Here is a 13,716-nt window from a genome sequence, read left to right as displayed (position 1 = left end):
TCAAACATCGAAACCTTGCCGCTCCATTACGATTTCCTGGACAGGCATATCTACGCCGTCGCCGAACCCGTCTCCGCACCCCGAACCCCGAGCGTAACGAAAACAGCACTGGGCGATTCCGTCCCCCACAATTACAATTTACGGCTGTCCGCAATACCGCACGCATCCAAACGCCGTCATCCCAAATCGAGCAATAGAGGCCATCCGTGGTCGAGACGACGCGCGCGCGCCACCCTACAGGCCCTGCGACAGCGCCCTCGGCACCAGGCCTCCACGGCACCATGTCGACGTCCTCGGGTGTGCCCGAATCCTGGATCTCGAGCTTCTGCTCCCTGCTCGGGCACGAGTACTTTGCCGAAGTGTCGGAAGAATTCATCGAGGATGACTTCAACCTTACTGGCCTGCAGACACAGGTTGCCATGTACAAGGAGGCCCTGGAGGTAGGCCCAGATTGACCTGCGCCGGCCTCGACAATTCGCCGTGCTAATGCCCGCCCACCAGATGATTCTCGACGTTGAGCCCGAGGATGACGACGACGATGAGGACGATGAGGATGAGGATGAAGAGAACGAATCGGGCCTGGGAGACGGACAAGAGCGTGTGGCCGGGCGGAGTTCCGGCGAGCGAAGACACAGCAGAATGGCCAGCGACCTGTCCGTCATCGAGTCGTCGGCCGAGATGCTCTACGGCCTCATCCACCAACGCTTTATATGCTCACGTGCTGGTATCCAGCAGATGAGCGAAAAGTACGAGCTCGGCCACTTCGGCTGCTGCCCCAGGACAAACTGCGAGCTGGCGAGGACGTTGCCCGTCGGCCTCTCCGATATACCGGGCGAGGACACGGTCAAGCTTTTCTGCCCGTCCTGCCTGGATGTCTACGTGCCCCCCAACAGCCGGTTCCAGACCGTCGATGGTGCCTTCTTCGGCCGCACATTTGGTGCCCTCTTCCTCCTCACCTTTCCGGAATACGACCTCACCAAGCGCGGCGCCGATGTGCTCTCCCCCATGACCTCGAGGATAACGGCGGACGAGACTCTCCTCAACGGCATGTTCACCAAGAACATCGCCCCAAGTCTGGGGCCGGGCCACATACACGAGCCCAAGATCTACGGGTTCCGGGTATCAGAACGTGCCCGCTCCGGGCCCCGGATGCAGTGGCTGCGCGATCGGCCCCAAGACATCAACGAGCTCGACGAAGCCCGAATCTATGCCGAGCAGTTTGGTGAATCGGATGACGAGGACGAAAACGTCAACATGAACGGCCGGGTCATGGTCCGCCGGCGACCTCCCGGGAACGCGCGGCTCCGCCAACGCCAGAACGCGAACGGCAGTCCCATGCAACTATCCACCAACGGCGCCGAGTCCGAGCTTTAGCGTAGCAGGATCAACAGCCATGACGAAACGCGCGGGTGGAAGAGATCGCCAGCAAAGGCTAAACCCTGTTGTGAGCTCGTCAATCTCGCGAGATGTGACGAGTCGCCACCGACCAGGCCAATAATGATTTGACAAGGATATCGCCAAATTAAATGCAACTCGAGAAACATAGACGATGTTTGGCAGCATCTCGGGTCCTTGCCACCTGCTCCTGATGCGTGGAATAACTTGCCCCCTCCCCTTAGTCCCCAACACGTCCGCCTTCGGGGCTCGGAACAAGTCTACTGGACACTTCTGGAAGGGGAGAGCGATTGCCAAGGAAGAGGGGGGTTTTTCTGGCTTGTTTCGTGAAAACAGAGGATGGGCTTCTCGTTGAATAGCGCGATTGACGGCTCATGTGCCAAGGCCAGGGAGTGGCAGCATAGAACGGGCTGTAGGACCGAATATTCAAAGTGCTCCCAACTATGAACAACTCTTCACTGCGCGCAAGGCTGACCAACTCGTCTGGCTGCCTCCACTTCGGGAGCAGCGGCTTCCCAGGGAGGTATTGGGCTCCATCAGCCGACGCCTTTCAGCACATCGGGACAAGCAATCTCTGTGGGACTTTTATTCAACCGAGGCGCAGATATCCTCCAGACTCCTCAAACAACATCTCGTGACAATGTCCATCTTCCTACATAACCCCTGCCCTACCTCAACGGCGAACTCTTGCCGGGAGTCCAGCTAGCTCCACCAAACCCCGTCGCGCCCTGTGCCGGCGCGGCCAGGCCCGTCGTCTTCCTCACCGGGGTCGACGGCCCCGTGGTCGCGCCCTCGATCGGCAACGGGGGCGTGTCGGTCCTCTGCACGTCGGCGCCGTCCTTGCGGGGCGGCTTGAAGTTGACGTCTCTGCCTGCGCGGTAAATGTCCTGCAGCATCGTCTCCAAGATGCCCGCATCCTGAAACTCCAGGTACTTTTTGTAGAGCTTGAGTGCCGTGCGCGAGTCTTCAATCGAGTCGTGCGTCTCCAGCTGAATGTCTTCCTTGAGGAGATACCAGGCCAGGAAGGCGAGCGAGAGCTTGCGAAGGCGCGATTTGAGGAAGAAGAGGTCGATTGTGTCGATGACTTGCGCCTTGGGCACATGGATATTGATGACTCGAAAGTCCTGCTTCAGTCCATGCCCCAAGAACTTGCAGCCCAGGTTCAAGAGAATCCAGAGCTTCTTGTAAGCCATCTTGAGCGGCAAGAGGCTATGTTTGGAAATGCGCGGGTCAAGATCCTCCTCACGGATGCCAGAATACGAGGTTAGATAGTCGACGATGGGTTCTTTGATGGCAATGTAGTCATCCACAAACGGCACGCCTTCGTTCTCGCCCTTGCCCCGCACAACGGATGCTCGGGCTAGCGCGTACACGATCGGCCTGATCGTCTCCCGTTCACCGTCCGAGTTCATTTCGATCTCCGGCTGCCGCACAGCAACAAACTCTGTGTCTAGAGCAACTATCGTCTCAGGCCCTGGACGTTCCGTCTCGGGGTCCAAAATCTGATATGTCTTGCCATCAGACTGCAGGTTCGGGCTGTCACACTCAAGTCAGCCTCAATTCCTTATAGAGGCGAGTATCCGGCTGATTACTTGAGATCCTGGTAGAGAATCGAGGTGTCCAGATGATCTCTCCATTCAGTATCAATCTTGTTGTTCGCATGCTTGACCTGGAAGGCCACGACTGAGGGCGTCTTCCAGGACTGATTGAAAGTGAGTGCCTCTTCGGTACTGACTGAGCGAACCAGGAAGTCGTTGAACAAATGCCATTGGCTCAGCTCCGGTGATTCCGGTTCAGCATGTGCAACTTGCATGTTCGGTCAGCACATGCCACGACGATTGCACAAGGGTGAGGAGCTTACCGTTAACCATAGCGACAAGATGTGGCTTCTGTGTCTGGCCGTTCTCGATGTTGATGGCCATGCCGATCAGTGAGTACACTACAATATTGTGCATACCGCGCTGCAGGTGGAGCTTCAAATCCTCGCCTTCGTAGCAGTAGAACTGGCCCTGGTCAACGATGATGCCAATTTCTTCGGGGAGCCAGCCTGGGGTTGACCAAAGCATTCGATGATCCTGGCTCGTAATCGCTGTGTTGAGCATAAGTACTGCCGGGACATTGTGAATGGTTTTCCTGGTCGCGATTGTCTGATATCGCTGGCATCGGCTGCACCAGCCTTTGGACGTTGTCTCTCTCTCAATGCTACTCTTAAGAACCTGAGAAAAGGTGACACGCGACATCTTACTGTTGCGACCAGACGCCTTCTGCGAGGATCGATCAGCCATGCGCCGCCACGCGGTTACCGAGGTACTGACATGTGGAGGGTAGAGCAAGTCATTGACAAAAGTCGATCCAGGTCTCGTGTACTCGCTCCTACAGTTGACACATCGAATCGAGCTCGTAGCCGAGGTCGCAAGTACCTGACAAGTCTTAGCATCGTGTTTTCTGACCGTCGGCGGCAAGGGGGAAACACACCTGTTCCATGGCGGAGGAGGCTGGCGATATGCTTTTGTAATCCTGTACGATCTTGTCCAGTAGGAATCGCGTGAGTCCCTGTAGCATCACATTCAGCGACGACCCATGCGAGTCTTCTTCAAGGAGCCCCAGGGGAGCGGCTGCGTCAATTAGTATTACGCAGCTCAGTGGAACTGGCCGGAATTACCTACCTTGAGGGTGGTGGCTCAGGGTCCTGAGCAGGTTTGTTGCTTGACAGATGGATCCGTCGGCTTTCTGCAGCATGTCGAATAGGAAGCCGAGCTCACACAGCAGGCATATTTCGCTGACGCATGCTGTTGCTGCGTGCTGGAGAGCCAGGTTTCGGATCAGAGGTGTGAAGTTCATCATCTGGAGGAGCGAGTTGGCGTAGGAGTTTGAGATGTGGATTTCTAGGCCTGAGTAGCGAGACTTGTTGTAGAACCTGTGTGCCTGGTCAGTAATTTCGAGCTCGTGGGTCTTGGGCAGGGCAAACATACCCGAAATCGAAATCGTCGACGCCAAATTTGCTGTACTTAATCTCTACGTTGCGGTACATCATGGGCACCTCAGCCTTCTTGCTTTCGATGCCTGTTTCTATCGTCGGGCTCGAGATATCATCTGGCTTCTCATCCGCGCTCTTGGTATCGCTCTTGGCCGACTCGCGAGCCTTTTCGCTCAGGAATTTGGGTGCTTTCAGGCCAGTGCTAGCCGACCTGTTGACGTTACGAGTATCCTCGATCTGGTTTCTTCGGATCCCGCGAGAGTTGCGGCCGTAGAGTCCGAACTCGGTCGTCTTAAGGCTACTGATGAACTGGACGTCGAGCTTGGCCGGAGGGGCGCCAACGTCACACACGGCGTCGGGCCAAGCTGAAGCCAACACTTCTCGATAGTATGGCAAGCCGATCGAGTTCAGAGGTCTGATAGCCTGTTAGGTTTTGTCTTGGGGCAGTGGGAGAATATTCAGCTTACGTCTCAGGGGTCCATTCGATAGGGCCCATTGGCTCTTCAGGTGTGGCAAACTCCAACGGAGTTGGGAGGTCCACGAAGTGAAGTTTCGAAGGTGACCCCCATAGGTGGATGTAGCACTCGGGGTCGGTGAGCGCCATGGCTTCGCCCGAGGGGGCGATTTCGAACATGCTTAGGTAGGTGAGCACGTTTGCCTGCCGGACGTTGCTAGTGTTGGGGTTCATGAGGTCCACGACATGCATCTGGCCAGTCTGAGAGATGACGATGCTAGTCGTGAGCATCCTGGGGTGCATGCGAACATAGGCAGCCCCGGCTGGAAAGGGAATCGGGGGCATCGACGACATCTTCTTGATATCGAAGACGTTGAGGAACGGATCCAGCATATAGTTCTGTCCCTGCCGCAGGGAGTATCCGCAGGTCACAATAAAGTCGTGCTGTGCGTCCATGTCGTTGACCAGCGCAGAGTGCGCATTCCAGGACTTGACGACGGCGAAGCTGACGGGGTCCAAAAGATGCACCGATCCACTCTTGGTGGCTGCGCAGATGTAGCGCCCACGCTTCATGATGGAGTACTGGTGTTCCGTAGGCAGCTAAGATTCAATCAGCCTTCGATTCAACGTTGTTGCCCCGTGTCTCTTACCTGCTTGACGACCTCGCCCTTATTGAGGTCAATGACAAGCATTTTGTTCTGGAGTCCAGCGACGAGGATTTCCGCCGTGCCCTTTGAAGTGAAGCTCATGCAGCGCAAGTCTTTCATTTCGTCGTGCCTGTGCAGTCCTCCACGGTTAGCTCTCGCACGCTCCGCGTCCTGGAAGCCAGTGAGACGCACCTGACATGGCATAATGGCGGGCCTCTCCTCAAGGCCATGTGAACATCCTTGGAGCCCAAAGACACAATGCCTCTGTCGTTGACCAATATCTGACGCACAGGACCGTCCGAGGTCTGATGCGCCTTGAACGAGGTATACCTCTGTAGCTCGGTACCCAGGAACGACATAACACGGCCCTGGTCGCCTTGTCAGGTCATGAAGGCGAGTGCGATGGATGTTTATTGCGACACGTACAAAGTCATTGCCAGTCCAGAGCAACTCTTGAGAGGTGTCAAACGTCATCGTAGTTACCGATGTCGGCATCGCATGGACGCCCGGGGGCGGGAATGCAATTCGGGAGACCTGAGGACCACCACGTCAGCGCAGCCTATCAACTGCGGGCGCCTTGGCCGTGCGACGAGAAGGGAATGCCAGCAACACGACGCGCGCAAGGACCCGAACGTGGGACCTACCTCATCCCAGTCTCCGTCCATTGTAGCTGGCTGGTCATTCTCCAGGGGATCATCGCTCGAGGGAAAGTGGTGCGCGGATGGCAGGAAACGGCTTTGCGAGTCTGGCGGGCCACCAGGGCGATCCAGGTCGATTCAAGGCTCGGGAGTGCGAGCGCTCTGGAGCAGGAGGGCTGTGGACGCGGGTCGCGACTCGAAGCTGTCGTTGAGGGATGACAGCCGTTGCGGGTTGGTGGGGTAATTAGTTGAGCATAATCGAGAAGCCGGCGTAAAACCGGACGCCAATCTGCCTACCCTGTACTCGGTTGCGACGGACATGCCTCGCTCAAGTCGAAAATCTTTTGCTCGTCCATTTGTGCAACGACGACGTGATTGCCTCGGGCTGTACTATTAAATCCAGCCCCAGAATCCACCCCGGACTCATGGGTATCTTCTCAGCTACCACGAGCTCGGTTCGCCCACATCATCCTTCTCTTCTCGCCTACCATTACGACGTCGCGGGTCACGAGAGATACCACGTTCGAGTGACTTGGCCCCTGAGCAAACCGGCCTAGGCAGTACGAGAGAACAAGCGATAATTTCCTCCGGCCGAGGACAACAAGTTGTCAGGAAATTTGGTACACGGTAAAGCTCATCGGTTGTGAACCCTTTTCGACCCGGTGTGAGGGGCAGGCGAGTTCTCCCATAGCCTCCATCTCCACCTTCCACTTGGTCTTTGTCAAATCCCCAATCTCGTCCCACAGGCGTTGAAAGCTACCCGCGTCGTGCAGGTACGCAGATGCCATGCTTGCCGTCCACTCCCCCGGCTTGGTAGTGCCGACATGCCTGCCATAGATGAGAGCATTTCTGGTTCTTGGCTTGAGAAAGCTCACCAGACGCTTGCCGATGAAGAGTTGCTGCGTCCAGTTGAAGAGGTGGAAGAAGCTGCCGGCGTAGATGATGGTGACTTTGCCGCGCAGCTGGTCGAGGCGATTATCGTCGGGATCGACCATGTCGCCGATGACAAACGAGGCCCCCAGGCGGTCCCTGTCCCGAAACAGGTCGTAGCCGATGTCGACGAACCGCGGCTGGACATCGGTCCCGAAGAGCCGAGGGCCCTGGACCCCGGCGGCGCGGAGCTGGCGGAGGACCTGTCCGACACAGCAACCCAGGTCCAGAAAGACGTCTCTGGACCCGGAGACGCTTAGCCTGAAGACGACTTGCTGATAGCAGGGGTCTCGGCTGTCGTACAGGCGGAGGAACTTCCATCGGCCCACAAAGGGGCAGTGGGCCACATTCCAGGCGTCTTCCCGCTATCATGGTCCGACGAGGAGAGGACTGGTCAGCAAAGGCGGTATACATGATGATGCCGACGGCTTACCACACGCCGGAGATGGCTGTCGACATGCTCTTCGGGAATTCTGCTGTATGTGCGAAGCAGCTGCCGGACTGGGTCTATATCGCTGGGTAGATCTTGGACATAGGCCCACCTCTGCATCTCGATCACATCCATGTGTTACCTGCGCCTGCAGGCGGTCCGGTCGAGGTTGTCAGCGTAGCAGCAACCGCGGATTCCTCGGCCATTTTCTCTGTAGATGGTCGAGCGGATGCTTAGTCATGGCGGCTTCAAGTGTTGAAGTAAATAACTTAAGGGCGAACAAGAGACTAGAACTACTGTAGCCAAGTGACCCTGTGGTAAAGCCTCAACTGCTGGGCGGGACGTCTGTCGTTTACAGGCTTCATGATACACGAGGGCATCTTCATTACGCAAAGCGATATGCGGCTACTGTACGGACTAGACCTGCGGATAGGTTTGCATGGAGTGGCGGCGCTAGTATTCGGATCAACTCGACAGACTCGCCCCGTGGTGCTTGGAAGGGCCGGTCAAGTGACCGGATGGTGCTGCGTCAGAGGACACGCAAGACAATGCTATCAAGGTCAACCAACCAACCAGGCGCTGGACAAGAAGAGGAGTCGTCGGCCCTGGCAAGTCGAGTCGGGAGTTCAGCAGCCGGTACGTACTGTCGGAGCCCGGAATTACAGCGTTCCCGTCCTGACCAATAGCGCCAGGCTCAGCCAAAGCTCCCGCGGGTTGGCCCCGAAAAATTCTTCCTTCTCCGTGCTCGAAACCCAAGGGTCAAAACACCCACACGCTTGACACGGGCGCCGAGTTCTTCCTATTCCGTTGTGCGCGCCAGGCCCATCGCATTTATCATCCTCCGTTCCTGAAGCTATCCAAGCTGTAAGTCGACGCATCCCATCAGCTATCGGGCCACGGCCATTGCTGTCCCAAGCAATGCACCGTGGCCCCCTCCCTGAGCGCATGCCGACGAGCTCCCATGCCCAGCTGACAATGGCCTCATCAGCTCCCGACAACACACGCGCCGCCGCCTCAGGCTGTCGCGTGGCCGCCGTGTCCCTTCTCCACGAACCATATAGAGCGGAAACAACGTCCTTTCCCCTTCCGCAACTGCCTTCCTGCGGTACCACCGGGAGCTCGCAACGGCGAGGGCGTGGCCATCTTCGTGGTGTCTAGGCCTTCAGCTGCCTCGCGCCTCGCTATAACCGGCTGCGTCACGCTCGCATCACTATGAGCCCAGGCAGGGAAGGCGAGCCAGAGGAGGCAGCCACCCTCACATATCCCTCGCCGGGCGCCGAGGCTATGGACGCCGGGCCTTTTTACCACTCTAACGCTCGCGACGGAGCTCCAGAGCACCCGGACCAGCTTGACCAACATGCTCCCGAAGAAGTGCACGTGCAGGAGCAAGAGCATGATCATGCCCAGATGCCGGCGCAGGATCCGACGACGCCGCAGCAGCATGTCTCGCGGCCATCGAACCTGGAAGAGCTCCAGCTGGCCGCACAGCTCGGCGACGGCCTGGCGGGCGCGTCCATTATGCCTGCCACGGATCCAAACATGAACGTGGACGAGCATAGCATGCGCAACATCATGCCGCATCCTGAGCCAGAGCACCATCAGGCCCCCTCCTATGTCCAGGATGCGCCGACGACCGACCATCTGGCCCAGCATCCCATGTCCGTGGCTGTTGGGCCGCCTGTGCCACCCCAGTATCAGATAGGGGACGGCATCCCGCCGAGAAAACGATCCAAAGTGTCCCGTGCCTGCGACGAATGTCGACGAAAGAAAATCAAATGCGACGCGCAGTCGGACACTGGCGATAGCCCATGTTCTAGCTGTGCACGATCATCAATTCGGTGCCTCTTCAGTCGGGTGCCCCAGAAGCGAGGCCCGAGCAAGGGGTAAGCAGCTTGTCACGGACTCGACAACGCAGTTTTCGGTCGCCGACTAATCCTTCTGTAGCTACATCAAGGAACTCGCAGACCGAATTCACAGCATCGAGAACAAGCTCGAGTCCGAGGGCAACCTGACCCAGGATGACATCGATAAACTCTTTGCCTCTGACCGCCCCCGGAGCCACGGCCACGGAGCCCCTGGCGATGACATGAGTCGAAAACGACCCTTTTCGAGCATCTCCACCGGCGATCTCAGCACGCCGGTGTCTGCCCGCCAAGCGCCGTGGGGCTCGGAGCCTCGACCGGTGCAGCCCGCATCGGCCTCGTCTGAAAACTTCGCCCAGCAAGTGTATGCCAACCACGCCCTTGCTCCTCAGCCGTCGGCGATCAAGCCCGACGGCACGCCATCGAAGCCACCGGTTGCATCCATGGAGGTCTCGATGGCCGACGTTGACGAACTGCCCAGCATTGACGAGGCGAATTTGAAAGAGTAAGCCGAGTTTCTCGTACTCCCTGACTTGGCGTAGGCTAATTACCCGGCAGCTACCTCGCGAGCATTCAACCATTGTTCCCCGTCCTGCCGAGCAACGTGACGCGCATGCAGCTGCTGCTGTCACAATGCCCTTCATCTCTGAGCACAGCATTCTCCATCGCTCTAGCGACGGTGGGACAAGGCTCGCCGGGAGACATCAAACATGCCGATGCCCTTCTTCGTGAATGGGAGAGCGACGATGGTCCGCACAGCCGAGCGTCGGAGATTGTGCATGCTCAGACACTCATGCTGTTCATCATCGATGCTGACTGGCGGTCATTGACGACGCTGCCGTTCCTCTTGGCTCGGGCGGTGGCGCTTGCCAATAGCATGAAGCTCTGGAAACTGGTCCCCGCCGAGTCTGCCGATCCGGACTCTGATGATCAGCTGTGCCTGAAAATTTGGTGGTCAATCATCATGATGGATCGCTGGCACGCTGCCGGCACGGGGAAACCTGCCCTCATCCCCGATAGCAGCGTGGTGGCACGAGCAGGCTTGCAGGCCAACTTGGGTGAAGTCTGCTTCCATTTGACACGTAAGTCCGAGAGCACCGTACGGCGCCCTGGAGCGGTAGCATGAGACTGATTTGACCTCGACAGGGTTGTCGAAGCTTCTAAACAGAATCGCCTACGTCATCTCGGCCATTCAGCCAGGCGCAACCACGGCGGACCACGCCATGGCTATGCTCTTGGGGGACTACATCGAAAACTACCGAGAAGACCTTCCGGCTCACGTCGATGCCGCCGCGTACCCCCTCGTGCACCTTGCCTACTGGCACTGCCGGCTGCTCGTGACGCTGCTGACCCCCGGCGCGACGGCGGCAGAGACGCTGTGGCCCACCCGGGAGCTTGCCAACCTGCTGTCGGCGAGCGCGCAGCTCAGAAGCCCCCTTATCCACCACTTTGTCTCCCTCGTGGTGCTGTCGCTGTCCAAGCTCGTCAAGGTCGACAGCTCACGCGAGGAGGCAACGCAGCTGACCAAGGAGATTGCCGAGAGGCCGCCGGGCGACCACTGGGACAGCGCCCAGGACCGGCTCGCGGAGCTGCTCCGGCCGGCGTCGTCGGTGGAGGCGACTGCCAGCCAGGGGCTGCAGCACCTCGCGGACCTGGCGACTGCGCACGAGGGCGTCGTACCCGGCGAGGGCGAGGTTGCCTTTGGCCCGTCGCTCTCGGCGGGCTACCTCGAGGTCTCGTGAGGGAGAGCGCATCCATGTATTCGCTCACCCCCGGTTTCTTTTCAGCGTACAAAGTACACACTATACACTTAGTGAGCCGGCATTGGTGAAGTGGCTGCAAGCCGTAGTCTACAGTGCATATCAAGACTTGCTCATAGGTAGCCAATCCAAAGGAGAGGAACGGGTCCCCCACGGCGACGGGGGACGGCGTCTGATGATAGCGAGGGGCTGGCCTTGATACCACTCATCTCAAAACTCCCCTCTTCAAGCCCCCCGTATGTGTCCGTGCTTGCCTCGCTCATACGCCGCCGCCTTTACTGAATCGCCCTCGCCACATATGTTCACGCATGTATAGGCCAAGTGTGCATCTCGGCCAGACGCGAAAATAAGGGCTAATACCCCGAGAGTCCCACACCTTGGTAGGGCCGGCTTCCCGGCCAGCATTCCCTTTGCGTCGGCGCGAGGCGCGGGCCCGGAGGTGGGGTCCATGGAAGATCCCGGGATAAGGCGCTTAGGAGCGGCTCAGCCTCCAGGCCAGGCTTCTCTAAATAACCTACCCAGGTAGCAACCTCTATGTGCCGTTGTATGTATATGAGCCAAGGAAAGGAATCAAACTCTAGATCAATGGCCCGCGTCAAGGGGGTCCCGTATGGAGTCGATCTAGATCCTGCGCGTCCAAGTCTATCGTCATTGCAAGCGTAGAGCACCTCCGAGCCTTTTTTCGCCCCGTTGATGGAAATAATCGGAAACAAGCAAAGACCACCGCCCGTCCCACTGCGCGTGGGCTCATGTACCCAAACCAAAGTCGTTAGAAAGGGAAAAGAAAGGGAAAACTCCAGTACTGTCGGTCACCAATCCTCATGCTGTTTTCAGATCCTCGACACCGAGCCTCCGCACCTGACAAAAGCGACCAACCCCCCCGTCCATGCCCTCATGTCTATCGTGTGGGGAAAATAAAAATGAAAACGTAATCATCACTAGAAGAAGAGAAGAGGGAAGGAGCCCGAGCCCGAGGCCACGAACATCCCGTGGATGGACGCGACTTGGTTGAATGGGAGCGCTGCTCCACGAAAAAGATGCTCAAATAAGTGTTGAATCGTCGAGATATCCTGCTGCCGCGAACGATACGCCATGCGCTGTGCAGATCCATAGCCGAATCTTGTCTTTGACGAGAAAGTTGCTGGGGTATAGAGTGCGCCAAAAAAAAGCCCTTCAAACCTCCCAAAAGTTGCCGAGAGATGAGGTGCCAAGGGGGTCCGGGCTTTCATCCATGGTTGCGATGCCCTCGTTGTAGTTGGGCACCCAAAAGGCCGCATCCTCCTCCACCATGGAAATGGTGGTTGCGGGCAGGCTGGTGCCTTCCGAGTTTTTCTGGTAGAAGCTATCGTAATCGATGCCACTAAGGTCCGTCGAATTGCCAACTAAGTTGCCCTGCCGCAGGAAGCCGTTGCTCCCGGCACTGAAGCCGTCGAAATCGCCGTCTCCGTTGCCCATGAGATCCTCGACTTCGGACACGTCGCCAGAGGTCGATGTCGTATTGGCCAGGCGAGGAAGCTGCTCCGAGCCGCTTCCAAAGTCGAAGAGGCCGCTGAAGCTCTGGGCACCGGCCTGACTATAGCTCGACGGGGCAAAGTCGCCCTTTGACTCTCCGAGATCGTAGTGGCTCCAGTCAACCGAGGCCGCACTCAAGCCGGCGCTGTACATGGGGGCCTCGTGCTCCGAAGTGAGTCCCGACCCAAACATTTCAAAGGTGCCGTTGCCAACATAGGAGGCAGGATACTCGATCCGTGACAGATCAAGTGGGGGCAGCGCGCCGTTGAGCTGGGGAAAGGCGGAGCCGGTCATCAGAGGAGAAGCCGTCTCGGACTTGACCCTGCGCTGCTCGTGGGCTGTCGCGGCCCTGGAACGGCCGCCCAGCGATTGGCCTTCGGAACCTGCTTGGTAGAACAAGCTCTCGGAGCTTGCGCCGAGGCTGCTGGTGCTCGTGGCGGAGTTGACGCGGTTGAGCTGATAGGGCCCGCATTTCTGGGCGGCTCGGTTGTGCTTGGCCGTGGGTTTGTGGTGGCCGTTTTGGTCAAAGGACAGGACGCCGTCCGAGTGAACCGTGTTGGCTCGTCGTCTCCTGGCGGCGGCTTTGGGCCGCGTGGGCATGGCAAGGCTCGGCGTCTCGCCATCCGAGTCGGACTCGGGGACCGTGTCGAGGGACGGCTCCTTTTTGTGACAGCAGGTGCAGCGTCCACCATGATTGCAGCAACAGGTCTCTGAGGGGCCAGCCTTGTCAGACGGGGCCGACGAGGCATCGGAGAGAGGTTTCGGCTCACCCTTGTGCCCCTCGACGGGTTGCTGCAGGTGCGCGCACTTGCTCGTCTTTTCGCCGCAGTCGCACTTGATGTGTGCAGAGCGCGACTTGCGCATGTTCCGACAGTGCTGGCATTGCGAGACGGGGCGACCTTTTTTGTTGATATGTTGAAGCGGTCGATCTGCGGGGGTGAATGAGGCAGTTAGCAGCAGCCGATGAGAGGTGCAACGACGGAGCTGCAGACGGGTCCGGGGCCGGGCGTCGGAGGCGCGGGAGGCATGACTTACCAGAGTGTTGGCAGTTGCTGACGCGATGGCCTCGAACGCAGGCCTCGCAGGCGTATTTCTCGCCGTCTATCAGCAT

General features: G+C 58.2%; 5 protein-coding genes across 5 annotated transcripts; 2 read left to right on the top strand and 3 right to left on the bottom strand.

Annotated features, from left to right (window-relative positions):
- Positions 1-281: 281 nt before the first annotated feature.
- On the top strand, positions 282-1,374 carry HRG_07662 (casein kinase II regulatory subunit domain-containing protein; the record flags this gene model as incomplete). Its single annotated transcript, XM_044866133.1, has 2 exons — positions 282-440; positions 502-1,374. The coding sequence occupies 2 exons, from the start codon at positions 282-284 to the stop codon at positions 1,372-1,374; spliced, it is 1,032 nt and encodes a 343-aa protein (XP_044719097.1).
- A 689-nt stretch (positions 1,375-2,063) lies between these two features.
- Positions 2,064-6,138, bottom strand: HRG_07661 (ubiquitin carboxyl-terminal hydrolase domain-containing protein; the record flags this gene model as incomplete). Its single annotated transcript, XM_044866132.1, has 12 exons — positions 2,064-2,931; positions 2,988-3,201; positions 3,257-3,659; positions 3,711-3,815; positions 3,871-4,010; positions 4,062-4,312; positions 4,368-4,787; positions 4,840-5,426; positions 5,477-5,603; positions 5,666-5,841; positions 5,900-6,007; positions 6,118-6,138. 12 exons carry the CDS (start codon positions 6,136-6,138, stop codon positions 2,064-2,066), a joined length of 3,420 nt encoding a protein of 1,139 aa, XP_044719096.1.
- A 581-nt stretch (positions 6,139-6,719) lies between these two features.
- HRG_07660 (methyltransferase domain-containing protein) lies at positions 6,720-7,606 on the bottom strand (the record flags this gene model as incomplete). Its single annotated transcript, XM_044866131.1, has 2 exons — positions 6,720-7,406; positions 7,475-7,606. The coding sequence occupies 2 exons, from the start codon at positions 7,604-7,606 to the stop codon at positions 6,720-6,722; spliced, it is 819 nt and encodes a 272-aa protein (XP_044719095.1).
- A 1,077-nt stretch (positions 7,607-8,683) lies between these two features.
- HRG_07659 (fungal zn(2)-Cys(6) binuclear cluster domain-containing protein) lies at positions 8,684-11,075 on the top strand (the record flags this gene model as incomplete). The annotated part of the gene is made up of 4 exons (XM_044866130.1): positions 8,684-9,354; positions 9,416-9,838; positions 9,892-10,415; positions 10,480-11,075. 4 exons carry the CDS (start codon positions 8,684-8,686, stop codon positions 11,073-11,075), a joined length of 2,214 nt encoding a protein of 737 aa, XP_044719094.1.
- A 1,191-nt stretch (positions 11,076-12,266) lies between these two features.
- Positions 12,267-13,716, bottom strand: HRG_07658 (copper fist DNA binding domain-containing protein; the record flags this gene model as incomplete). The annotated part of the gene is made up of 3 exons (XM_044866129.1): positions 12,267-13,315; positions 13,376-13,534; positions 13,641-13,716. 3 exons carry the CDS (start codon positions 13,714-13,716, stop codon positions 12,267-12,269), a joined length of 1,284 nt encoding a protein of 427 aa, XP_044719093.1.

This window comes from Hirsutella rhossiliensis (genome assembly GCF_020360975.1).
Source record: "Hirsutella rhossiliensis strain HR02 chromosome Unknown scaffold00008, whole genome shotgun sequence".
Taxonomy (NCBI): domain Eukaryota; kingdom Fungi; phylum Ascomycota; class Sordariomycetes; order Hypocreales; family Ophiocordycipitaceae; genus Hirsutella; species Hirsutella rhossiliensis.
Note: the sequence above shows the minus strand (reverse complement) of the source record. Positions and strands in the feature narration are given on the sequence as shown.